Genomic DNA, 27156 nt, shown 5'->3' with positions numbered 1-27156 from the left:
TGTTGGGTGACCGGACGTTGCGAGCCTGCTCCCTGTGTGTCTGAGTGTGGGATGTGCGATCGTGTGCTCAGGGTGTTGTGTGCCTGCGAATGGTGTGTGTCCTGAGTTATGTGCAAGAAGAGGTGCTGTGTGTGTTGTGTGTCCACGAGTATGTTGAGGTGAATGTTGTGTGCATCGAGGAGGCATGGGGTGTGCGCTGAGTGTCTTGTGTCTCTGCCACTGTGTAGTGTGTGTGGGGCCAAGTAGGACTGTGTGCCTGTTGTTTGTACATTTGAGTTTGGTTGTGTGGCAGGAGTTGTATCTGTTAATGTGCTGCATTTGTGGGCATTTTGTGTGCCCTAGCCCGGAGTGTTGCTTGCTGTGTGTCCGAGAATGGCTCGTGTGTTTGTGTTCTGCGTGTGGCGAAGAGTGCTCTGTGGATTCTGCCCGCGTGTGGAGCAGGGAACGCGTGTGCGCTGTGTGTGCTTGTGAGATCCGTGTACGTGTGTGAAGGCGTGGGAACGGGTCCGGAACGTGTGTGTCCGTGCGCCGTGTGCGCAATGTGTACGTGTGGGAGTGTCTGGGGTTGGTGGTGTGCGCCGCCGGGGGGCTGCGCGGGTCCGAGTGAATGCCAAATGTGCCGGGAATGCGTGTGTAGGAGCGTGTCTGGAACGGATGTGAGTGTGTTCGTGCGTGCTGGCTGCGTGTCCGGGAATGTTGCGAGTGTGGTGCGCGCCTGGGCCGTGGCTGAGTGTGTGCACGGGGCCCGGGGCCGCCCGAGGGGGCGGTGACAGGGTGTGTGTGTGTCCCTCGGGTGTGCGTGTGGGGCGCGCGGGCCCGGAACAAGTTGTCGTGGCGGCGCCCCCTCCCTTCTCCTCCCCTCCCCTCCCGGGTCGGGCCGGGCCTGAGGCTCGCCAGGGAGGGATGGGGGCCCGGCGGCCGCCGACTCCGACATTTCGGGCTGTTTGTTGTTTCGCAAGTTCGGCGCGGCGCTGGCTGGCGGCAGATCCGAGGCGGCGCCGGGGCTGCGGGGCGCCCGGCCCGGGACTGGGGAGGGCCCGGCGCGGGGGGGTGGCGGACGCGGGGGGCCGCGGGGCGCGCCGAGGCCGGCTGGAGGGTAAGGCCGGGCGCCCGGGCGCTCCTGCGGGGGCCGGGCCGTGGCTGCTCCAGGGCAGCTGGGCGGGGGTGAGTCCGGGCAGGCCGGGCCTGGCTCTGGGCGGCCGGACGGCGCCCCCTCCCGTAGCGCGCTGGGGGCGCCGCGAACGCAGGGGTCTCCCGGGACACCCCCTCAGTCGACTCCGCAACTTTGTGCGGCCTCCCCGCCGGCCGGGACGGCCGTGAGTGAGTGTACGTGTGTGAGCGTGTGTCTCCGGGCTTCTGTGTGCTGTATGACCGCGCTGTCTCTGGGTGTGTTTTGGAGTCTGGAGTCTTTTGGGCTGTGTTGTGTGTGTGTGTGTGTGTGTGTAATTGTACGTGTGATAGCGTTTCTGAATGTGTGTATCTAAAGCTGTGTCTGTGTACCCGTGTGTGCTGTGGACCGTGTGTAGTCTGTGTGTGTGTTGGTGTGTCTGTCCACCCCCTTCCCAACCCCCCATCCTACCCTGAGGCCTGGGATCCCGGACTGCGGCCCTCTTCTGCTGAGTTGCGCCCGATGCCTCCCCTGGGGCGGGGGTGGCCGGTCCCTTACCGGTGGTGGCCTCGGCACCCCTAGCCCCTCCAGTTGGGCGGCTTCAGCCTGGTACCTGGGGCGCTGAGTAACGGGGAGACGCCCCAGACGGGTACCCGAGCCAAGACACGGGCAGAAGCACGTCGGCCCCAGAGACTCCTTCAGGCCGCCGGTGTCCGAGAACTGGCCTCTCCCGATCGCGTTCGCTGCCCCGCTGCTCCCTCCGGCCCCTCGGGCGGAGCTCCCTGGGCACCTGCAGCCGCCCCGGCCACTGGCTCTGAGCTCTGCCGGGCCCAGCGGTCCCAGGCCATCGCGCACAGCTTTAGCTTTGACCGCTTGGTGCCCGAGAGGACGCCTAAGGCGGCCTCCCTCCTTATCCTCCCCCAATCCCTCCCCCTGTCCTGCAGCAACTTTGTCCCCCTCCCCCACCCTGAGATCAAACCAAGGGTACATGCTCCCCCATCCCTGCCACCATCATCTGGATTCCAAGAACCCTCAGGTGCCCTAGCTCCTGCCGGTAGGGGAGACTGTCAAGGACTGAGGTTTGGGAGTGAGATCTTGAGTGGGTTACTTCCATTCTTGGGGCCGCCGTTTCCTCATCTGCCCCATGGGCTTCATAATGAAGGTGTATGGTACTTGGTAGATTGTAAACTAAAGCTCTGTTTGTGAGTGCCAGGGAACAAAAGATGGTTTTGAGGACTGCTACAGAGGCAGAGACTGTGATTTGAAGCCAGAGGGACCTGGGTACAAGTCTGTCTCTGCCACACGCTGTCCCTGTGACCTTGGGCAAGTCACTTCACTTCTACAGTTCCTGGCACCTGTAGCTATTACTGTTGAGCTTAATTCAGAAGCCCTTAGTAGAAGGGGTGTGATCTCCCCTTGTCCCCACGTTGATTAGAGTCAGCCCAGCTCCCTGAAGGCCTCCTGAGTCTCCCTCCCCCCAAAGGGTGGGTGGTGATGTCTCTGAGCCATGCAAATCTGGCAGTAATTTATTCTGCTGCGTTCTAGCTCATTTTGTCCTTTTGGTTGCTGGAGTTGTGGACAGCAGGAATGAGGGAGAGGCTGCCCAGTGGTTTCAGGTTGGGCAATAAAGGCTTGTCTGGGCAGCTGGCCCTTCTCCCTGGGGGTGGGGGAGGGACACAGCAGGAAGATGTGTGAGTGGCCAGAGTGGGGGGTGGGTGCTGAGCTCCTGGACGGCCTCCGTCCTAGCTCTGGTGTCAGGGAAGATCCAGGGGGACACCCTGCTTGCTCCAGGCATGCTGCCATCCTTCCATGCCTTCATCAGCTAAGCTAGAATGGGGTGGGTGGTGGCTTTTCATGCAGGGCTGGGTTAGTTAGAGTTGCTGGGGTACCTTGTGCCCTCCTTCGTCTTTTAACCCCCTCCCTCCTCCAAGCTGCTCTCCCTACATCCTGATGCATCCTACCTTTATGCCATCTCAGGATCTCTCTCATCTGTCCCCTTCTCTCCATCCTCATCCATCTTTCACAGGCAGGAAGGCTCCAGCCTCTTCCTCCACCCCTCCCTCCATGGTGTAAGGGATCTTCCTAAAACACATGTTTGAAACCTTGGTTTGAAACCCTTTGAAGGCTCCCCATTACCTCCTGGGTTAAGTCCCTCCCGCTATGTCCTCTTGCCTGCTCTAACCCTTGCCTGCCTGTCCAGTCCCATCAGCTTTGCACTACTTGCCTTGCATCCTATGCTGTGGCCAGTCTAACCCACTTACTAATACCCACTAAATGTCCACTCCTGCCACCTCCTCTCTGGGCCTTTGCACAAGCTATATTTTCTCCCCAGAACTCTCTAACTCCACCTCTTCACTGGGTGATCTCCTGCTCCTCCTTAGGATTTTAGGTTAGACATCACCTCCTCTCGGAAGCCTTCCTTGGTTACTTCCCCTTCTAGCCTAAAAAGGGAGGGTGGGGGTTGATTAGGGTTTTCCATAACACCGTAATTATTGTAATTACAGTTTATTTGTCCTTTCTCCCTTACATGAGCTCTGTGGGGACAGGGACTGGGTATTTAGTTTCCTTCTGAATCTTTAGTGCCAGGTACAAGGCCTGGCCCACTCCTGCTGAGTAAATACACCCAGCATGAAAGAATGAGTGATGTCCCGTGGGTCAGGTTCTGAGCCGGAGATGCCAGATGGGGGCGCACTGACTCCACTGAAAGTAGAGATTACAGATAATAGGTTTCCCTCCAGGAATCTGGAAAATTCTGCTGGGGGATGGTGTGTGTGAAAAGGCCATGCAGAGAGTGTTGTCTGGGAGCTGTGAGTTGGAGAGGTCAACTCTCTGCCTGCCAGCCCCTCCCCCTAGCCACCATCCTCCGAGCCCCACCCCCACTGCCCTTGCCCCCCAGCAGCTGGCAGGGCCTGTCCGGCCCCTGGTCTCAGCTCTTTGTGCTGGAGGTTCGGCAGTTGGTGAGAGGCATCGAGTCCCAACTGTCAGTCTGAGGAGCGTCTGGGGAGGAGGGGAGGGCCCTGCAGCAGGAGGGCAGACTCTGTCCTCTGTCTCAGCCTCTGTCCTGGCTGCCTGTGAGCCTGGGAAGGGAGGAGAGCTGCCCCCTGTGTTGACCCCTGCAGGTGGGGTTCAGGGAGGAGGCTGAGGTGTGTGCAGGTGTGATTCTGACATCTGGGCAGTCAGAGTGTGTGTGTGTGTGTGTGTGTGTGTGTGTGTGTGTGTGTGGTTCTGATGGTATGATTGCAGCCTGGGGCACAAGACACATGTGTGGCTTCTCAGGGAGTCTAGCCATCTGGTTACCCTGTGTGGCAGGATCTGAACTTGGAGTAAGGAGGCGACAAGCTGGTCTGAACCTGGGGAGCCTGATGCTGGGGTGTCTGGGTATCCAAGTGTCAGATTCCAGGAGTTTGGGGGTGGAGCTATTTGGGTGGGTGGTATCTCAGGTTCTGGGTGTGGGTGTCCCAGTGCCAGGACGTGGGAGGAACTGGGTGTGTCAACATAAGGATATCCCAGTGTCTCTGGATCTGGAGGTGGGTGTATCCAGGTGTCTGGGAGTCCTCAGGTTAATGGGTATGTGGGAGTATAGCCGTGTTGTGTCCAGCTGTGGGGCTGCCCAGGCTGCCTGGGTGTCTGGGTGTGGGTACCCAAGTGTCCGGGTGTGGGGTATCTATGTATCCAGCAGTGGGGTGCGCATGCATTGGAGTACCCAGGTGTTTGTGAGTTTGGCTGTGGGGTGCCCTGTGGTCTGTGTGTCTATTTGTATATTTAGGTGTCTGCGTCTCCTGGAAAGGGATATGCATGTTTGGGTGGGGAGTGTCCCGGTGACCGTGCGCAGCTATGGACCAGGGACTGGGGCTGTGCCAGTTCAGCCTGTGACACTGCCTTCCCTGGGGCTTGCCTTCTCACCTCCCTACAGCTGCCAGAGGGTGCTGCCACTGGAGGAGACCCCAGTGGTTCTGCTTCTCTATGGTTCGTCATTCTAGAGCTGTGTTATCCAATAGAACTTTCTAAAATGATGGAAATGTTCTCTACCTGCTCTCTTCAGTATGGTGGCCACTTACATGTGGCCACTTAGCTACAGTTCATTAAAATAAACATTCGGTCCCTCAGTCTCACCAGCCAGATTTCAAGTCCTCGAGAGTCGCCTGTTGCTAGTAGCTGTGGAATTGGTCAGTCTGTGAAGGTAGAAAGCATTTCCATCACAGCAAAAAATTCTATAGACAGTGCTGGTCTAGAGGTGCAAGGCCTACAGCATCTTTAGTGAGGCCCGGACACCTCAAGGAGTGGATGGCCTGTCGCTCAGTGGCCACTGAAGAAGGTTTTGCTGAATCCATGTCCCCTTTTCTCCAGCCGCATCATTTCTTGCCTGGACGATTGCAGCAGCCCCCTCCTTGGTCTCCATTCTGCCATTAGTGCTTCTCCCACCCCGGGATCTGAATGACCTCACAGGCAGGCATAGGATCCTGCCACTCCCTTGTGCTAAGCTGCAGACTCTCCAGCACGCTGGGACCAAAGCCTAACGTGGCAGATGAGGCCCCGTATGACCCCGCCTCTGCTTTCCATGACAGCTTCATGTTTATGCCTCTCCTCCCCGACCCCACTCCCCACGTCCACCTTATGATCCAGGCTCACCAGGCCAATGTTGGTCCCAGAACCTGCCAGGCCCTTTCACGCCTCTCTGCCTTTGCACGTGCTGTGCCTTCTGCCGAGAACACCACTCCCACCCGTCTTGCTTGCTGGAGGCCTGGCTACTCGCTCAGCCTTCAGAAGTCCAGCTCTGATGTCACTTCCCCAGGAAAGCCTTCCCAGACGCCAGCCGACACGGCTGGCCAGGTTTCTCCCACCATGCACATGTGTCAGTGAGCGGCAGTGTTTTCCGTCTCCTTCCCCACTAGGCTGGGAGGAAGGGCTGGGCTGGGTCATTGTCATCTTCCGTCCCCAGGGCCTTGTACATGGCATGTGCCTACTCAGTGTTTGCATCGATGTGGACCCCTGGGTACACAGGGAAGGCTCGGAGTGGGAGTGGAGCTGGGGCTCCAGAGGGCAGTCATGGTTGGGGGCCGGTGTCCCCCCTTGGCTGGCCCTGGGTGGGGCTGCCCTTGCCTGAAGAATGGCTGGGGAGGACCCCTGGGGTTGACAACCCAGAAGGCAGCTGTTACTGGATGACTCAGGAGGTCTTGAGCGGAGTCCCAGGGTGCAGACCCCAGGACCTGGTGGTGAATCTGAAGGGATGAAGAAAAGGGGGGCTTAGAGGGGTCCCTGAGGTTTGGGAGCTGAGTATAGGTGGAGAGGATGAAGGATTGGGATAAGGAAGTTGGGAAGGGGTGTTGGAGATATTTGATGAGCAGGATCACAGCTGGGGTGGAGTGACAACTTGGGGGTGGGGGACAATGGGGGTGATGGGAGATTACTTGCAATAAAGATATATCTGGGGGGTGGGAACAGCTGGGAATGAGGGGACAGGTGGTGTTGGGGGAACAACTGAGGGTTGGGGGACAGGTGAGGGATGGATAGAAGGGGGATATGGGACAGCTGACAGGGGATAAGAGGTGACAACTGGGAGGTATCAGAAACCTATCTGGACAGGACAGGTGGGTCTCAGCTGAGAGACTGGGAAATACATTGCTCAGGATGTGTCTATGTGTGTGTTTGCATGTGTGTATGTGTACACCCGTGTGGTTGTGCGTGTGTGCCTGTGTGTTCGTACCTAGAGTGTGGTGGTGAAGAGCATGGACTTGGGAGCCACACCATCTGGGTTCGAATCCTCACTCTACCACTGCTAGCCATGTAACCCTTGGGCAAGTGACTTGACCTCTCTGGGCCTTTAGTGTTCGCATCTGTGAGATGGGGATAATCATGGAACGAACCCACTGCACGGGGTTGCTATGAGGATATATTTTATATACATACGTGTATCGTTTAGAACAGGTTCTGGCCTGTAGTAAGCACTGTATGTGCTAAACTATTATTGAGGGTGTGTGTGTGTGCAGCACCCTGTGTGCTCAGAAAAGTTTGCTCTTGGCTCTGATGAACCCGAGGCCTGGGAGGGGTGATGGTGGCTGGGAGCGCTGGAGTGACCGTCCAGGTCATTGGGTCTGGCTCGCCTCTCACACCCTCCCCTCCGTTCAGTCCACTTCCCGCCCACCCTGTGCCAGGGCCTAATCCAATAGGTCTCCCTCTGCGTCTCTCTCTCGTCCTGCCCCACACTGCCTGTCCCTGGGCTGGGGGCCAGGGGATGTGCTTTAATTGTCCAAAAGCTTTTCAGCAGAATCTGAATTCATTGTTCCCCTGCCTGTGTGCTGGGGCCCTGCTCAGATAGAAAAACCTGGACAATGTGCTCAGTTCTGGCTGTCTGCCCCACGGGTGGCAGTGGCTTCATCCTGTGCCCTTGGAGAATCCCTGGGGTGGAAGATGCTGGGAGTGGGAGGTGAGGTGGGGGGAAGGGCAGATGAGGCCTCACCCCCGACCCATGGGGTAGCCAGCCCAGCCAGGCAGAGCTGTAGGCACAAGGGTTTCTGGGGGTCCCGGCTCCCCTGCTCTCCAGTGCATCATAGGGAGAAGTGTGCCACGTCTTCACCTCACACTAAGAACTGCTCTGCATCAAAGCCCCGGCCTGCTCTGGGTGTGTGCTCTCTGGGGAGTCCTGGACCCATCATCTCAGGACTGGGCCACTGCATTGCATCCTTGCACTGCACTGCATCTCAGCCCTATGCTGCATGGCTGCACTGTGTGAGATTCCGCATTACATTGGCTGTGTGGACTCTCCGGTGTGTCTGTATGCTCCACCCGCATTGTCCCGTTGTGCTGTGCCTCTGTTCTGCAGTTGTGCTGCCATTTGTGTGTTTGCGGCTCTTCTGTGCTGTGTGACTCTACGGGATGATGATGTTGTGTTGGGCTTGTGGACCCTCCTGGGATTGTGCATAGTCCCTGGCAATGCACCACTGCACTGTGCCAACAGATGCCGTGCTACCACGACACTGCATCTGCGTCACACGGCCTCTCTATACTGCACTGCATTTTAGTGGGCATCTGCACTGCATCGGGCATGGCCGGGCACAGCCTGTCTGCAGTCCACCGTCGCGCTGTACAAACACAGTGCCCCTTTGCCCGGCACAGCACTTCTGTCCCGCTGCTTCACTGCACTGCACTGGAGATGCGCATCTCCTGGCCCAGCCCGTCATACTGTACCATTGCCGCTGTAACGCCGCCCTCTAGGTTATCTCACCCTGTACGGCCACTGAGGTGTCAGCTGGTGTCCTTCCCCAGGTTTCTGTTGGCAGCCCCAGTTGAGCAGCATCTTTGCTTCAAGTGGCCTCACTGCAGTGTTCCTCTGGCCCCCACTGCTCACGGCCCAAGGAGTCGGTAGCTACACTGCAGCTTGAGGCCATTCTGTTGGGCTCGGGACTGGCGTGTGTTTTTGCAGGCATTACCTTTGCAAGTAGCCGGCGTTGCGTCTGTGCACTGCACACGGTCACTGTCCTGGGCCTCTACCCTGCACTATACCTGTTCACTGTTGGGTTGTGTGCGTTCTACTGGATTTCAAGATGCAGAGCTCTTGCACCGAATTCCCTGTTCCACGTGGTGTCTTCACTACATTTCATTTTGGTGCCACTTTCTACCTCTGCTCTCCAGTCTACACTTACTGTACTCCTTGGGACTGTATCGAGCGCCCAGCAGTTCCTTCTGCACTGCACCACGTCTCTCTCTTCCCTATATCTCTGCATGTTCTGCATGCCTCCACTAGACATCCTTTCAGTGAGAATTCACGGAGCACCAACCATGTGCCAAGCCTAGTGAGGCTTGGACATACCCCCTCGGTGTTCCTGCATACACCTATCCCTTGGTGCTGAGCGCCAGCCCAATGTACCACTAAGTGCTCACTGCTGCACTGTGCCTCTGTGCAGCTCTGGGTCGTGGCCACGATGGATGGGGCACCTCTCCACTGCATCATGGCACCGACCAGTCCTGCCATGCTGTGCCAGGTGTTGTGTGGGGGTCTGTGTACACTTCTCTGCTCCCCTGCATTGTATAACTGCGTTTCGCCTCTGTACAGTGGAGCTGCTGCCTTGCACCCGCAACACACCACACCGCAGCCACGTAGCCCTCTCTTGCCACGGGACCATTAGAAAGTCCAGATCTTTGCACTGTATGTGTTCGTTCACAGCCCTCTGCCTCTCTACGCTGCACTGTGTTTTTATATGACACACGGTGTCTGCACTACAGGGGTCTGTGTACCCTTTGCCCGCTGTACCTCTGCAAAGAACAACCCGCCGTTCAGCCCTTTGCCTGTGTATGGAGTCTGGCCCCGCCCTGGGCCTTCCCCTTACACTAACAACGTGGCAGCCCTGCTGCTAACTTTGGGATTTGCTGGGCATATTGATCCGGGAGATGGGGAGTGAGCCTGGCCGAAGTTTCCCCTGCTGTAGTTGGCTTCCTTCTATTCTCAGTAGGGATGGAGGGACGTTGGCATCGCTGGGTTCTGTACTGGGTCCTGTAGGGGATATCAGCTCAGCTTTCTCTCCCTGTGGCCTGGCCCTGGCTGTTCGTGGTTGCAGCTCTGCTGAACGCTGGGTGATTAAAACGTGGGCATACTGCTGCCAGCCCTGCCCTTGTTAATTGCGCATCAATCATTCAGGGCTCTGGAGGGCAGCTCGGGGGAGCCCCAGCCAAGGTCTGGTTGTATTGATCTGGGCCAGGAGAGCAGTGAAGTGGGCTGGGCCAGGTCTCTGGGCTGGAGTCATGGTCCTTGAGCCTGGATCAGACTAGCTGGGATCGTGGGGTTGATAAGTCCAGCCACTGTTGGCGTTCTACTATACACAGGGCTTGGGGATGGGGCTCAAAGGCATTAAGAGACAGTCTCTGATCTCAAGAAGGGAGGAGGTAGGGGTTAGACAGGCCTGAGATGGAGCTGTTATTGTGGTGGAGGACATGGGATGGGGCTGGGTTGGGCAGGAATGTCCAAGGGTGAGCCTGTGTTGGTTCTAGGGTTGGGTTGGGCTACCTAGAAAGGGAGTGTGGCTTCAGATGATGAAATAGACCAGTGTTATCCTTGGGGTTGTATTTGGGTTCCCCAGGCAAGGGTTGGGGCTATGCCAGGGGTTGGGTATGATGCCAGCCCCTAAATTTGTAATCTGTTGGGAGGAGTTTTGTTTCTCCTGGGGCCGTCCCTTGGGAACTGAATGTTCTGTTGTTACCAAAGGTAACAAAAATCTCATTGCAAACAGCCTCTGTTTACCTAGGGTCTTCGGAAAACACTGATGGTGGCTGGCAGCCACACTTGGCACAGAGCACCATTCCCTGTCTGGTGGCGAGGAAGTCTGGTGCTTCCATGCTTGTGGTGCCCACGTGCACACGCGTGCACGCTCACGCACACACTCACGCACGACTCCCCTCTACCTGCCGTGTACACTCACCTCCCCCTTAGGCACATGCTTACTGCTGAATGTGCCCATATATCTCTGCAGATAAACGTACAGCCACACACCCACAACTTCACAGCACAGTGCCTGAGGGACCTACACTGTGAGAGCCACACTCACCCTCACCTCTCCCCTATAGTATCTCTCTCTGCCTTCAAGTTATTCTTGCCCACATACATGCTCACACGAATGGAATCAGAATTCTAGAGGTGGAACAGCCTTAGAGGTCACCAAGGTCCCCATTCTCATTTCATAGGTGAGGAAGCAGGGCTTCGGAGAGGACAAGCCACCTGCCCAGGGTCACACAGGAAGTTAGAGGCTCAGCAGGAATTAGATCCAGGCCTTCTGCCTCCCAGTCGAGTACTCATAAGTCAGTACCAGGCTATCAGTTTCACAGCCATGTACATGTGTACGCACGCGCGCGCACACACACACACACACACACACACACACACACGCACACAGGTCTGCATATGGAAGTACAAGCATATGGAAGGGTGGAGACCCTCCCTCCCGCACTCTGGCTCTTCCTGCAGAGGTTGCTTTGCCCCTTGCATCACCCCATCCGGAGCCCAGCCGGATGTGGATAAACCATCATCCTGCCTTCCCAAATTGTGGCTGACGGTTGCTCAGGCAACCGCCTGCCAGATTGTGAAGATTAGCTGAGGAATGTAGCTGGGCCAGTTTGAGCCGAGTCTGGGGGAGTTGCTGGGGGTCCTGGGTTGATTCAGCCCACCCTCTCAGGGAGGCCCTGGAAGAGATGGCATACCCACGGAGGGGTCTGGTTTTCTCCCTGTCCCCAGCCCAGCTGACTGTGTCCCCAAGGCTTAGACGAGGCTGGGGGGAGAGAATGTGTGTATGTGAACACTCTGTGTGTGTCTGTGTGTGTTGTGCATCTCTGTCGGTGTGATTGGAGTGCGTGCCATTTGCATCCAGGATGGGGACTTGAGGCCCCTTCCTCACCAGTTCCTGACATCTGACTCCAGACCCCTTGATGACTTGTCCCACTTCTGATCCTACAGTGCTGTCTGGAGAAGCCACCTGCCCTCCTCATGGCTTATAGGATGTGTCACTTGTCTCATCTGAATCCAGGTGCTTCTCTGCTCAAATACCTAGGATGGTTTCCCCCCTTAAAATGAGGCTGGACTTCTCACCCTGGCACTTGGCTGTCCGTGATCTGGCCTCAGCCTCCTTCCCTCCCATCTTATCTACCATTGTTTGGCCAGTCTGGGCTCCTCTCTGGGCCCTGGACCAACTGTGTTACTCACTACCTTCCTTCGCTCCTGCTGGGCCCTTTACCTCAGATGCCCCTCTCTCCATCTTTACTGGCCAGAATGGTACCTATCCTTCCATCCCTCTGCTCAGATGCACCCACCTCCAGGAAGCCTTCCCCCATACCCACCCTCCTCCCCGGACTCCCCTTGTGGCCTTGACCCTTCTCTGCTTTGTCTCATTCCCTTACCTCCACTCAGACTAGGAGGTCCTTGAGGGCAGAGCAGAGTCTTAACCATTCTTGTGCCTCTACTAGTGCCAACCTGGGGCCTGCTTTGTACTGTCAGTGAATGAATGTCCAATGAGTGGAACCGAATTTGTACATGTGGCCAACAGAATACCAGGGCCTTGCTTTGTTTGTGCCTAGTCTCTTTGAATAAAGATAGGTGGTGTAATTTCCACTAAGATCAGGAACAAGACAAGGTTGCCCACTCTCACCACTCTTATTCAACATAGTTTTGGAAGTTTTAGCCACAGCAATCAGAGAAGAAAAAGAAATAAAAGGAATCCAAATCGGAAAAGAAGAAGTAAAGCTGTCACTGTTTGCAGATGACATGATACTATACATAGAGAATCCTAAAGACGCTACCAGAAAACTACTAGAGCTAATCAATGAATTTGGTAAAGTAGCAGGATACAAAATTAATGCACAGAAATCTCTGGCATGCCTATACACTAATGATGAAAAATCTGAAAGTGAAATTAAGAAAACACTCCCATTTACCACTGCAACAAAAAGAATAAAATATCTAGGAATAAACCTACCCAAGGAGACAAAAGACCTGTATGCAGAAAATTATAAGACACTGATGAAAGAAATTAAAGATGATACAAATAGGTGGAGAGATATACCATGTTCTTGGATTGGAAGAATCAACATTGTGAAAATGACTCTATTACCCAAAGCAATCTACAGATTCAATGCAATCCCTATCAAACTACCACTGGCATTTTTCACAGAACTAGAACAAAAAATTTCACAATTTGTATGGAAACACAAAAGACCCCGAATAGCCAAAGCAATCTTGAGAAAGAAAAACGGAGCTGGAGGAATCAGGCTCCCTGACTTCAGACTATACTACAAAGCTACAGTAATCAAGACAGTATGGTACTGGCACAAAAACAGAAAGATAGATCAATGGAACAGGATAGAAAGCCCAGAGATAAAGCCATGCACATATGGTCACCTTATCTTTGATAAAGGAGGCAGGAATGTACAGTGGAGAAAGGACAGCCTATTCAATAAGTGGTGCTGGGAAAACTGGACAGCTACATGTAAAAGAATGAGATTAGATCACTCCCTAACACCATACACAAAAATAAGCTCAAAATGGATTAAAGACCTAAATGTAAGGCCAGACACTATCAAACTGTTAGAGGAAAACATAGGCAGAACACTCTATGACATAAATGACAGCAAGATCCTTTTTGACCCACCTCCTAGAGAAATGGAAATAAAAACAAAAATAAACAAATGGGACCTAATGAAACTTAAAAGCTTTTGCACAGCGAAGGAAACCATAAACAAGACGAAAAGACAACCCTCAGAATGGGAGAAAATATTTGCAAATGAAGCAACTGACAAAGGATTAATCTCCAAAATTTACAAGCAGCTCATGCAGCTCAATAACAGAAAAACAAACAACCCAATACAAAAATGGGCAGAAGACCTAAATAGACATTTCTCCAAAGAAGATACACAGACTGCCAACAAACACATGAAAGAATGCTCAACATCATTAATCATTAGGGAAATGCAGATCAAAACTACAATGAGATATCATCTCACACCCGTCAGAATGGCCATCATCAAAAAATCTAGAAACAATAAATGCTGGAGAGGGTGTGGAGAAAAGGGAACACTATTGCACTACTGGTGGGAATGTGAATTGGTACAGCCACTATGGAGAACAGTATGGAGGTTCCTTAAAAAAACTACAAATAGAACTACCAAACGACCCAGCAATCCCACTACTGGGCATATACCCTGAGAAAACCATAATTCAAAAAGAGTCATGTACCAAAATGTTCATTGCAGCTCTATTTACAATAGCCAGGAGATGGAAGCAACCTAAGTACCCATCATCGGATGAATGGATAAAGAAGATGTGGCACATATATACAATGGAATATTACTCAGCCATAAAAAGAAACGAAACTGAGTTATTTGTAGTGAGGTGAATGGACCTAGAGTCTGTCATTCAGAGTGAAGTAAGTCAGAAAGAGAAAGACAAATACCGTATGCTAACACATATATATGGAATCTAAGAAAAAAAATGTCATGAAGAACCTAGGGGTAAGACGGGAATAAAGACACAGACCTACTAGAGAATAGACTTGAGGATATGGGGAGGGGGAAGGGTAAACTGTGACAAAGTGAGAGAGTGGCATGGACATATATACACTACCAAACGTAAAATAGATAGCTAGTGGGAAGCAGCCGCATAGCGCAGGTAGATCAGCTCGGTGCTTTGTGACCACCTAGAGGGGTGGGATAGGGAGGGTGGGAGGGAGGGAGACGCAAGAGGGAAGAGATATGGGAACATATGTATATGTATAACTGATTCACTTTGTTATAAAGCAGAAACTAACACACCATTGTACAGCAATTATACGCCAATAAAGATGAAAAAAAAAAAAAAGATAGGTGGTATAAATCCCAGCTTCTGGGACTTAAGATGTGGCCTTGAGCAAGCCACCTCATCTCTCTGTGCCTCGGTGTCCATCTGTAAAATGGGAATAATAATAGTCCTGAGCTTGTGAGTTATTATGAGGAATCAGTGGCACAGGGGGTCATGGTGGTAAGTGGCAGCCCTCTTGTGATGGCGTTGATGTGTGTGTGCATGTCTGTGCCCACGTCTGTGTTGATGGAGTCGAGAGGTATTCTCTGACTGTTCTTGCTCTCACCACAGTCTGGTCTATTTTTTTCTCCCCTGGGCTGGCAGCCCCTAGCAGGAGTTGAGTCTCTAGTAGAAGTGGGGACTTGGCGTTGGGACTCCTAGCTCCTGAGCCATCCAGCCTGGAGGTGATGGGGCTTTTCCCAGGACCCAGGAGGGCTGATTGTTCCCATCCCAGGGTGAGCTGGGGAGCAGGTGAGGGTGGGGCTCACCTTGGAGAACCTGGCCCCAGAGATGTTACCCCCTGAAGGCTGTGGCTGGAATGGGCCTGGCCCAGAAACACAGGGCTGGGGATGGGCATGGATCAGGGAGAGGGAATCATTCTACCTCCAGAAGGGGGTACTCTGGATGGGAATGGTCAGCCGGGGAGATCACCCTGGCTTGGGACAGGTGCAGGACTTCCGTTTTGACGGAAGTCAGGGGTCACTCTGGACATGGTCAGCTGGTCTGGGCTCAGTCAGTCAGTCTGGTGGTCATTCTGGTCAAAGTCAGATGGTCTGGTGGTCATCTGGATGATGATGGGGCCACTCTGGCTCAGGTCTATCTGTCTGGGGGTCAACTGACCTGCATCAGGCAGTCTCAGGGTTACTCTGGCCAAGGTCAGACGGTCTGGGGATCCCTCTGACCAGGTCAGTCAGGCTGGGAGTCCTGGAAGCTCATTTGACCTGGCTCAGAATGGAGGGGAGGAAGCCAAGGAGCTGGCATTCCCAGGCTCGCCGCAGGGCCATGGGTGAGACATCTGGGGCAGCTGCCTTGTTACTTGAGAAGGAACAGGAAGGACCTGAGCCCCAGCGAGACTCTAGATCCTGGGGTTCCCTTTCTGGTAATTTGGAGGCTCAGGGAGGCCTTGGCTAAGACCCTCAGGCACAGACTCAGCTCAGGCTGAATGAAGTCAGCTGTCCCCTCCTCCAGGAAGCCCTCCCTGATCATCCCTACTAGCTATGTTCTCTCTTCGTGCTATGCTATGGATCATTTTCTAAGGGGAGAGCCGAGGCCTCCCCAGCACAGATGGGGTTAAAACCCACCTCCACAGGTCATAGGGCACATGCTGACCAGGGGTCTTCACACAATGAGGCAAAGAGCTCAGCCAACGTCCTGCCCCAGCTCTGGAGAGAGGCTGCTGTTATTTCATCCCATCCATCTGGTGCCAGCCTTTTGCCCACCTTTTACTGTTTTACACTCTGATGGGGTCCATAAAGAGGAAAGGGAGACTCCCCCGCTCCCAACAGTGGCAAGCCCCTTGTGCCTGGCTGTGCATTTCGAGATGCTGCTTCACATGATCCGCGAAAACCTGGAGAAGTCCCTGCTGCAGATGAAACAGCAGAGCCTCCTGAAAGTGAGGCCACCAGCAGTGCGTGCAGATGCCCACCGTTGTGCCTGGCACGTGGCGCTCACTCCCCAGTTACTCTCTGTTTCTTGCCCCTCCTCTTCTTGAGGCTGGGAAGCAGCTAAAACTTGCTCCTTCTCATAGTGAAGGCTTTTCTGGTGAGAAATGTGGACTTTGGCCTCTGACCGCCATGGATTCAAATCCTGCTTCTGTTACTCAGGTGGCTCAGGTGGAACAGGTGCAGAGCTGCTCTCTCCTGAGTGCTTGCATGTGCTAGGCATTGTGCTAAGTTGGACCCCCACACTGAAACCTCAACAACTCCACTTGTGGGTGGGGAAGCTGAAGATGAGAAAGGATCACCACCACAGGGCTGGCAAATTGCAGAGTCAAGGTTCAATCCCGAGTCTGTCTGATGCCAAAGCCCACTTGCTTATCTATCACCGCATACTGTGGGTGAATTCCTTCACCCCTCAGAGCCTCAGTCACCTCATCTGTCAAGTGGGGAGAAGTACCAGTGGCTGATAGGCACCCAGGACAGGGCCTGGCACGATTTGTGCCTGCTTCCTCGCCACTTGTCCATGCATTTTCCCGGGTCTCAGATGCCTTCATTTACCCCTGATGGGGCTCCAAACACTAAGGTTCAGGAGTGAGTGCAGGGACCTGTTTGCAGTTACTTTCTGAACCAGTGGTGTTCTCAGGTGTATTATGTCCAACTCAGGGCGTTGATGAGCCGGCTAAGATATATGAACCTCATTACCAACCAGAGGGCTCACATCCATTTCAATCCCCGCCATATTTAAACTATGTATATTGGTTCCAAATCATGGGAATTTGCTTCCTCTAGGCATATGTGTCCTCAGTCCACACAAGACTGTTTTGCCTGCCACATTCCTGCAGGCAGAGACCTCAGTTAGGTGACTTTGGGTAATGTGCATCGCTTAAGCCTATCTGTCAAGTAGGAATAAATACAGTAGTGGTACCTCCTTAGAAGGCGAGGCCTAAATGGGAATCCACGCTTAAAGCACTTAGCACTGTGCAGGGCTTGTCGGAAGCCTGATGTCATCAGTGGACATTGTTCTTATTTTTAAGGAGATACCATCAGGGCTGACTTAGGAAATTCATGACCCTGCCAGTCCTGGGGCCCACTGTCTGTCCTCTCTGCAAAGATGGAGGGGCAGGTGATGGAACACTGACCAGCAGTCAGCAGATCTTGGCCCAAACCCCACCTCTGTCATTAACCTGCTGTGTGACCTTAAGGAGGTCACAGCCTCTTTGGGCCTCAGTTTCCTCATCTGTAAAGTGGGGATAATTCTAGCTTTGATTTCATGAGTTGTTGAGAGGCTTTAATGGGTAGTAATGATAACTGGCTTTTGTTGAGGAGGGTCTTTGATTGGTGGTTGAGCAGTGGGAGGTCCTGGGGAGTACTGGGGGGGTGGGCAATGTGGGGAGGTCTTGGCATTGGGAGGAGACAATGAAAAGAAGGAGAGGGTGGGGGAGGGAGTGTTTGGTTAGAGGGAGGGAGCAGTGGGGGGAGGGCTTGAGGAGACGGAGGGGATGAGGGTGGACCTGGGTGGGAAGGGACAGTGCGGGGCACCTAGAGGGTAGCCCCAGGAGCCCTTCTGGCCAGCAGCCCGGCTCTAGCCTGGGCTAAGCAGGCCCTTCCCTCACAGCCGGCTGCACCTTCGAGGAGGCGAGTGACCCAGCAGTGCCCTGTGAGTACAGCCAGGCCCAGTATGACGACTTCCAGTGGGAGCAAGTGAGGATCCACCCTGGCACCCGGGCTCCTGCGGACCTGCCTCATGGTGAGCCTACTCTCAGTCACCATTCCCCCTTCATCTCCTTCCAGGGGCATGCTACCCACCTGCTGTGTTACCTTGGGTGCACTGCCTAATCTTTCTGGGCCTCCATCTGCTTTGGCATCTGTAATGACACAGATGACACTGTGAATATGGAGCTCTCTGGACCCTGACCAATTGTGTACCTCAGGTAGTTTTACCTGTAAAATGGGTGCAGGTTCAAGTAATCAAAGACCCTTACAAACTGTAAGATAAAGCCCACCTCCCATTACTCCTATGGCAGCTTAGTTCAGGATCCACCTTACTCCTGCCAGGTCTTCCTAAATCCTCCACCTTCAGGGAGGCTCTTTTCTCCCTGTGAGCCTCTGAGTCCTGGTCTCCCAGGCTTGAAGATGCTGACAGAGCAGTAACCTTGGGGGCTGCATGTGTGTAAAACCTTTCTGCCTCTGCCCCTTTCTTCCTGGATCTTTCCCGACTTCTGCCCTGCCCTGCCCCTGTTTCAGGATGGGGAATATTTGGCGGCGTGAACACTGGACTGAGAGGAGACTAATTATGTAGATTCTAGTCCTGGCCTTCTACCCTGATGATGGCCTTTAGTGCACTGGTTCCAGAGTCATGAAGGCTGGGCTTCAGATCTTTGCTTCATCACTTTACCATCTGTGTGACTTTGGGCAAGTCACCTAACTTCTCTGAGCTTCCATTTCCTTAACTATAAAATGGAGAGCACAATAATCCATTTCATAGGATTATTAGATAATGCCTATAAAGTACGTAACATGGGGGTGGCATGTAAGGGTTCAATGAATGCTTAGATGCTATTGTTGGAGATATTTGAGGGGGTCCAACTACTAGCATCCCTCTTCACTGGGTACAGAAGCAACTGGGGATTAAGAAAAGGATAAGACAGGTGGAGACCAAGTTATCACCTTTGTTACTGATGAGGGCTGAGTCGGAGGACACAGCATAGTGCGAGGACCAAAAGGGCTTGCTGAGGGAACCCAGAATGGGACAGCCTATGGCCCCTCCCCTTTGCCCTGTCATAGTAGTGGGCCAGGGCCTTTGCTGCTCAGCTCACAGCATGGTCAAGATCGCATCTGCTGTCAAGAGTTCGTGGGAGGGGCAGCAAAGGTTCTCAGTGTGGGAGCAGGACTTGAAGCCAGCAGGAGAGAGGCCCTCCACGACCTGGCACAGGCAGCCTCCGCAGCCTGGGCTCCTGCCCCTCGCCTCGACTCCCGGAGGCCCCCCTGCCTCCCCTCTTCTGTGCATTTGCTCACACTGTGCCCTCCCTGGGGCATTCCTCTCTGCCTTCACAGGCTCTCAGCTCCTTGTTTGACCACTGTCCTGGCAGGTATCAAAGTCTGACCTGTGTGACAGTGATCTGTCAAGGTGCCCACCGTGGCAGGGATGCTGAGCGGGCCGATTCCGTATCCCCAGGGCCCAGCCTTGGCCTGGTACAGGTTAGCATTCGGGTACAGCTTGCTGATTTGAATTCACCTCTTACAGTCCTGACCACCCTGTGTGGGCTCTGCTTCTCTCTCTCCTCCACACAAGCAGAGACACACCCAGTGACAAAAGGGGGAGAGAAATGTTGTATGTAGTGCGGGCCTTGGGCTGGATCCTGGGGATGCAGTGGTGAGCCAGATGGACAGTCTCTCTGCTGTGTTGGTGCTCACATTCTGGGGAAGAGACTTGGAGGTGGAGAGAGGAGGACGGAGGGAGATTCACACTCAGAGAGCAGGAGAGAGGAGAAGGAGGGGTGACAGGGATGAAGGGAGTAAATGGAAGAGAAGAGGAGGGATGCAGAGTGAGAAAAGACTAGGGAAGAGGAAGAGGCAAGAACAAAGTGTCAGTTTGAAAGGAGGAGAGAGACACGCCCACAGCTGCTCACAGGGAGAGGAGAGAGGATGGAGGAGTGGGCCGAGAGAGACTGTGCGGGGGCTGGGATGCGCCCCTTCCTGGGTGGGAATGGGGACCTGGAGTTTTGTTTACTACCCCACCAGGACTGATGCAGGAGCCGCCTTCTTCACAGGCTCCTGGCTCCCAGAGATGAATGCCGTTCCCTCCAGTGGAGTCCCTGGAGAGCCCGCCTGGAGCAGGGAGCCTCGTGGTTTGGGATCTGAATGGGCTTGTGTGGGCTGGCAGCCAGGCCTGGGAGGAGGTGGCCCTGGGTGGCTGCAGGCACCCCGTTAGCAGCTGCTGGGGCCTTCTCCCCACAGAAGGGAAGCCATAATCCCCCAGCCAGGTCCTGAGGAGTCCAGCCCCTTTCCCCCGCCACCCCTCTCCCCCACTCCCAACATACAGCTTGGATCTCTGGGGCAGGGGCAGGGATGCCTTTCTCCAGGTTTGAAATCAAGAGAGTTGTATCCCAGGAGTTTAGATTGAGGGGCTGGGGGCTGGAAGGGAAGTTAGAGCCCTTTCATTCCATCTCTGTTCTGTAAGTTCATTCAGCTTGCAGACCTGTGCTGGGGACACAGCGGAGCCCTGAGGCATCCCAGGCTGGTGGGGAGAGCGGTACATACTTTATTAATGATCCAGGGGCCAGGAGAGACACCCGTAGAGGGATGGAGAGGGACGGCTTCAGAAGAGGTGGACTTTGAGGGCCTGTCATGTGCTGGACTCTTGACTCCTGAGATGAGTGTCCTAGTCCTTGCCTCCCAGGACAGCTCGGAATGTGGGGAAAGCTGTGGATTAGCACAAGCTTGGACTGGGGTCATAAAGGGCGAGGTGAGGAGCCAGAAAGGGGTTTTGGCACAGCCAGATTTGTGTGTTTTTTTGCTGCTCCAAGTCTTTACTTTGGGAAACAGATGAAGGGAAATAAAGGGACTTACCCAGTGAGTCAGAGCTGGGACCAGAACTCAGGCTGCTGACTCCAGATGGGTCCAAGTGCCTGGAGTCCTTTGTTTCTGCCTCCTCCTCTTTGCCCACCTGACCCTGGTCCTCCCCTGAGTTCTCAGCTCCTGCCTCTTCCTCCTCTCTTTCCAGGCTCCTACTTGATGGTCAATGCTTCCCAGCATGCTCCAGGCCAGAGGGCCCATGTCATCTTCCAGAGTCTGAGTGAGAATGACACCCACTGTGTGCAGTTCAGCTACTTCCTGTACAGTCGGGATGGGCACAGCCCGGGCACTTTGGGCATCTATGTGCGTGTCAATGGGGGTCCCCTGGGCAGTGCCGTCTGGAATATGACTGGATCCCACGGCCGCCAGTGGCACCAGGCTGAGCTGGCTGTCAGCACCTTCTGGCCCAATGAATATCAGGTGGGCTGGGTTCAGTCTGCGGTCAGTCTGTGCTTGGGGGTGTGGGTAGAGGGGTGTCAGCATGAGATCAGAGTAAGCAAGTGGCCTAGGTTGGAATTAGTTTGTGTCAGCATCAGGAGTCAGTCTGTGGTCAGCATTGGGTTCTTCATTGATGGTTCAGTCTGGTTCAGTGTCAGAGGTCATTGTTATTAGGAGTAGTTTATGGCTGGGGTCGAGGTGAGTTGGAATAGTGCTGACTTGGAAACCCTGTCTGGCTGGGAAGTTTTGTGGCTTGAAGATAACAGTCCAGGATTGGGATGGAACCTCTGGCCTTGACCTTGTTAACTCTGGGTGCTGACACCCCTTTCCACAACAAGCTGGCTTGGTATGGAGGGTAACTGTGAGCTGGGCTGCTTGTTGAGGAGGATGGGGCTGGAGCACAGCTGAAAGGGGGGCTCTTGTGGGCATCTCCCCAGGCAGGGCTGGAGGGATGTCAGCATGACAGGGACCCTCCCACCTCCCCCAGGTGCTGTTTGAGGCCCTCATCTCCTCAGACCGCAGGGGCTACATGGGCCTAGATGACATCCTGCTTCTCAGCTACCCCTGCGGTGAGTCCCAGCCCACTGGGGTGCAGGGTGAGGGGTACGGGTGGTTGCGGCTCCTGCTGGCAGGGGGCACGAGCCCAGCTCACGCCAAGGCTCTGTTCCGGCAGCAAAGGCCCCACACTTCTCCCGCCTGGGCGACGTGGAGGTCAATGCGGGCCAGAACGCCTCGTTCCAGTGCATGGCTGCTGGCAGAGCAGCGGAGGCCGAGCGCTTCCTTCTGCAGGTGAGGCGGGTGGGGTGGGAGTGTGGGGGGACCTTGGCCAACTTCTTATGAAAAGTTCTGGCTCCTCTGAGGAATGCTGAGTCCTTCCGTTATTCTCCAGCACCCATACACATGCGTCCTGGCTCTCCCTAGGCTCTGCTCTGCCCTCTTGGGTGCCCCATCCCCCGAGGACAGAGAGCGGCTCCAGGATCCTCCAACCACACCTTCCATCAAAGGCAGAGCGACCACATTCCCTTAATCAGACCCACACCTTCCTGTGGCAGAGCTGGTTCCAGGAACCCCAAATGCCCCTGTGTAGTAGGGATGGCTAAATGGGGCCGGGACATTTACTCCCTCGCCCGGGTCACAGCGAGATCTGGACCTTTCTTCCCCGGCGCCCATGACCCATTGGCCCCTCTCCCCGCTCAGCGACAGAGCGGGGCACTGGTGCCCGCGGCCGGCGTGAGGCACATCAGCCACCGGCGCTTCCTGGCCACCTTCCCGCTGGCCGCCGTGCGCCGCGCGGAGCAGGACCTGTACCGCTGCGTGTCCCAGGCCCAGCGTGGCGTGGGCGTCTCCAACTTCGCAGAGCTAATCGTCAAAGGTGAGCTCGGGGATGCTTGCGGAGGGCGGGCCTCCGAGGGGCGGGGCGAGCGGAGGGTGGGGGCGCAGGTTCTACCAGGGGGCGGAGTCTTGTCAGGGGGCGTGGCCCATGGACGGGTAGGGAAGGAAGGGTTTGACCAGGGGCGTGGTCTGACCGCGGGGCGGGGCTTGCGGAGGGGCACAATCTCACCTGCGATCAGGTCGGACTGGAGGTGAGGGGATGTGACTGAGAGGTGGGCCCGCGTGGGGGCTGGGTCAAGGTGTGAGCCCGGCGAGGCGGGATCTGGCTATTGGGCCCTAGGGTTGACCGGAGCGGGCAAGCGATCAGTCCTTGGACGCGTGGACTTGGGGATTCAGAAGGGAGTGAGGGAGAGGGTGTAGGCTGAGGGGTGAGGACGGGGTCAGCTTTTGGAGTGGGGAGTTTCTTAGGCCCTGGGGATTTAGTGGGGGGAGGCAGTCTAGTCTAGGGCTTGGGGGCTGCGTGAGGAGCCTGGGGGGACAGGAGGACTCTTGGGTTTTTGGGTGTGGTGGGGTGAGGAGCTGAGGGCCAGGGATTCATAGCGGCATCCGCGGGCTCCGTCTCTCTCCCATCTCCTTGCAGAGCCCCCTACCCCCATTGCGCCCCCGCAGCTGCTGCGCGCTGGTCCCACCTACCTCATCATCCAGCTCAACACCAACTCCATCATTGGCGACGGGCCGATCGTGCGTAAAGAGATTGAGTACCGCATGGCGCGCGGCCCGTGGGCGGAGGTTCACGCGGTCAGCCTGCAGACCTACAAGCTGTGGCACCTCGACCCCGACACGGAGTACGAAATCAGCGTCCTGCTCACGCGCCCCGGTGACGGCGGCACAGGCCGCCCCGGGCCGCCCCTCGTCAGCCGCACCAAGTGCGCAGGTGGGTGCCTCCTGGCTCCACTCCCTCCTCCAGATACCCGGGTATGGACTCAGGGCAACCGAGGGGCGAAGGGTACATTCCGAGCGGTAGTATGGCCTCGATCTGTGCTCCTAAAACCTTCTAAAACATCGTGACCTTCCCTCAATCCTAGTTATGGTAAAGAAAATAATGATAGCTAACATTTCACTTTGTGATGGACATTTATACATATATTGTGTGTGTATCATTTATTGATTTAAAACTCAGAACAACACCATGATCTAGGTACTCTTGTCTTACCCATTGTACAGATGAGGTGTAAAATCTGTAACCTCTGTACAGATTATTATTAACAGAGATGTTAAGTGACTGGCTCAAAGTCACACAGCTAGTAAGCAGCAGAGCAGTAAGGGATTGGAACCCTTGACCGGCTGTCTTCAGAATCTGTGTTCTTAATTCTACATTATATCATGTAGATAAACAACTAAACACCATAAAATAAAAGTGTTATTAAATTCTAGCTGGATTCTCTTGTCTGGGCAATTGAGCCTGAAGTCTGCTTTTGCTTGTTTCAAAGGGTAATGCAGCTGTTACGAGCAGTGGCACACCTGCACCAGGGGAGACTTTATTGTTTAATCAGAAGAGAAATTGACAACAGAACAATTTTCTTACTCTGTGATTGCAGCGTTTTTGTTGTTGTTGAATTTTTATTGAGATATAAAAGATTCATATGCGGTTGTAAGAAAAAATATAAGAGAAATTTCCTTATACACTTTACCCTGTTTCCTGCATTTTGCAAAACTGTAGTATAAATCACACTCAAGATACTGACATTGTTAAAATCCACAGATCTTATTCAGACTTCCCCAGTTTCATTTGTCCTGATTTGTGTGTATCTGTGTATATTTAGTTCTGTACAGTTTATCACATGTGTTGGTTGCTTTGTGTATTACCACCACAGTCAAGATAGTGAACAGTTCAGTCAGCTTAAGGATCCTTCGTTGCTCTTTTATATCATTTCTGTCCCTTCCTCCACCCCCAACCCCTGGTTACCACTAATTTGTCCTTCATTTCTAAAATTTTGTCACTTTAGAAATGTTATATAGATAAAGAAATCATACAGTGTATAACCTTTGGAATCGGCTTTTTAATTTGGTAGCAGCTTTATGAGATATAATTCACACCTCATACATTTCATTCATTAGAGTGTACAATTCAGTGGTTTTTAGTATATTCACAGAGTTGTGCAACCATCACCACAATCAATTTTAGAATATTTTTCATCTCCCCCAAAGGAAACCTTGTATTCTTTTGCAGTCCACCCCTCCCCTCATTTCCCCCTAATTCCTTTGGCTCAAGGCAGCCACTAGTTTGCTTTTTGTCTCTATAGATTTGCCTCTTTGTGGACATTTCATATAAATGGAATCATACAATATGTAGTCTTTAGTGATTGGCTTCTTTCACTTAGAACAATTTTTCAAGGTTTATCCATGTTGTGGCATGCATTAGTATTTTTTTAAAATAAATTATTTATTTTATTTTTGGCTGCGTTGGGTCTTTGTTGCTGCACACGGGCTTTCTCTAGTTGTGGCAAACGAGGGCTACTCTTCTTGTGGTGCACAGGCTTCTCATTGTGGTGGCTTCTTTTGTTGCGGAGCATGGGCTCTAGGCACGCGGGCTTCAGTAGTTGTGGCTCGCGGGCTCTAGAGCTCAGGCTCAATAGTTGTGACGCACAGGCTTAGTTGCTCCGCGGCATGTGGGATCTTCCTGGACCAGGGCTCGAACCTCCGTCCCCTGCATTGGCAGGCGTATTCTTAACCACTGTGCCTCCAGGGAAATCCCGGCACCAGGGAAGTCCCAGTACTTTTTATTGTTGAATAATATTTTGTTTTGTAGACATACTATAATTTAATTATCCATTCATCGGTTGGTAGGCATTTGCGTTTTTTATACTTGTTGGTTATTATGAACAGTATTCTTATGAATATTAAAGTACAGGGTTTGGTATGGACATATGTTTTCATTTCTCCTGGGTGTATATATATATATATAGTATGGTAACTGTGTTTAACCATTTAGGGAACTGCTGGACTGTTTTCCAAAGCAACCACTCCACTTTACATTCTCATCAGCAGTGTATGGGGGTTCCAGTTTCTCTACATTCTCACTAACATTTGTTATTATCTGTCTTCTGATTATAACCATCCTAGTGGGTATGAAGTGGTGTCTCATTGTGGTGTTGCATTTCCCTGATGGTTAATGATACTGAACTTTTTTCATGTGCTTATTGGCCATTTATATGTCTTCTCTGTAGAAATGTCTATTCAGATCCTTTACTCATTTTTAAGTTCAGTTTTTTATTATTGAGTTGTAAAAGTTCTTTATATGTTCTGGATACTAAACCCTTATCAGATATATTTGCAAGTGTTTTCTTCCATTCTGTGGGTTGTCTTTTAGTTTTCTTGATGGTGTCCTTTGAAGCACAAAGGTTTTTCATTTTGATGAAGTACAATTTATCTGTTTTTTCTTTTGTTTGCGCTTTCAATGTCATATCTAAAAAAACATTGCCTAATCCAAAGTCACGAAGATTTACCCTTATTTTTTTCTAAGAGTTTTATAGTTTTGGCTCTTACATTTAGGTCCTTGATCCATTTTGAGTGAATTTTTGTATATGGTGTGAGGTAGGAGTCCAATCTCATTCTTTTGCTTGCAGATGTCCACTTGTTCCAGCACCATTTATTGAAAAGACTATTCTTTTCCCATTGAATTGCCTTGGCACTGAGATTTGCTTTTTTGCATATTGTAATTTCCTGGAGATTCATCCAGTTGTGTAAGTCAATAGTTCATTCCTGTTTAATGCTGAGTAGTATTTCATGGTGTGGATATACCAGAGTTTGTTTAACCATTTATCTGTTGAAGGACACTTGAACTGGTCCCAGTTTTTGGTTATTACAAGTAGAGCCGCTATGAACATTCATTTGCAAGTTTTTCATGAACATAATTTTTCATATTTTTCTGGGATAGATGCCTGAGGGTACAATTAATGGATCATATGGTAATTGAATATTTAGTTTTATTGGGAGCTGTCAGAGAGGCTGTATTGTTTTACATTCTCACCAGCAATATATGAGTGATCCAGTTTTCTACATCCTTGCCAGCATTTGGTGCTGTCATTATTATTATTTTTTAAAAAAATTTTAGCCATTCTGAGAGGTGTGTAGTAATACCCTATCCTGGTCTTAATTTGCATTTCTTTAATGCCTTGTGATGTTAAACATCTTTTCATGTGCTGTTTGCCATCTGTATATCCTCTTTGGTGAATTATTCATGTCCTTGCCCATTTAAAAATAAATAAATAATTAATTAATTTTTGGCATTGGGTCTTCGTTGCTGCACGTGGGCTTTTCTCTAGTTGTGGCGAGCAGGGGCTACTCTTTGTTGCGGTGCACAGGCTTCTCATTGCAGTGGCTTCTCTTGTTGTGGGGCACGGGCTCCAGGCGTGCGGGCTTCAGTAGTTATGGCACTCGGGCTCAGTAGTTGTGGCTCGTGGGCTCTAGAGCACAGGCTCAGTAGTTGTGACGCACAGGCTTAGTTACTCCGTGGCATGTGGGATCTTCCCGGATCAGGGCTTCAACCCATGTCCCCTGCCTTGGCAAGCGGATTTCTTTTTTTCTCTTTTTTTAATTGATCTTTATTGGAGTATAACTGCTTCACAATACTGTGTTAGTTTCTGTTGTATACCAGAGTGAATCAGCCATATGTATACATATATCCCTATAACCCCTCCCTCTTGAGCCTCCCTCCCATCCTCCCTATCCCACCC

At 52.9% G+C, this 27156-nt stretch overlaps 1 protein-coding gene across 8 annotated transcripts in view; it reads left to right on the top strand.

Moving 5' to 3' along the window:
- Window positions 1–27156, top strand: part of PTPRU (protein tyrosine phosphatase receptor type U) — an 83687-nt gene that overhangs the window by 253 nt on the left and 56278 nt on the right. For 6 of the 8 annotated variants that reach the window (XM_030871870.2, XM_060308906.1, XM_060308947.1 and 3 more), the window contains exons 2-7: window positions 17691–17822; window positions 20799–21070; window positions 21576–21657; window positions 21762–21877; window positions 22286–22460; window positions 23061–23354. In XM_030871870.2, the coding sequence (XP_030727730.1) occupies window positions 17691–17822; window positions 20799–21070; window positions 21576–21657; window positions 21762–21877; window positions 22286–22460; window positions 23061–23354 (1071 nt within the window). Of the gene's footprint in view, window positions 1–713; window positions 775–4531; window positions 4636–11546; window positions 11617–17690; window positions 17823–20798; window positions 21071–21575; window positions 21658–21761; window positions 21878–22285; window positions 22461–23060; window positions 23355–27156 lie in introns of those variants that run through there. The other 2 variants (XM_060308913.1, XM_060308923.1) reach the window with 2 other exon arrangements.

The sequence above is a fragment of the Globicephala melas genome, chromosome 1, assembly GCF_963455315.2.
Source record: "Globicephala melas chromosome 1, mGloMel1.2, whole genome shotgun sequence".
In the NCBI taxonomy this organism is placed as follows: Eukaryota; Metazoa; Chordata; class Mammalia; order Artiodactyla; family Delphinidae; genus Globicephala; species Globicephala melas.
The sequence above is the reverse complement of the archived record's forward strand: the minus strand, read 5'-3'. Positions and strand labels throughout refer to the sequence as shown.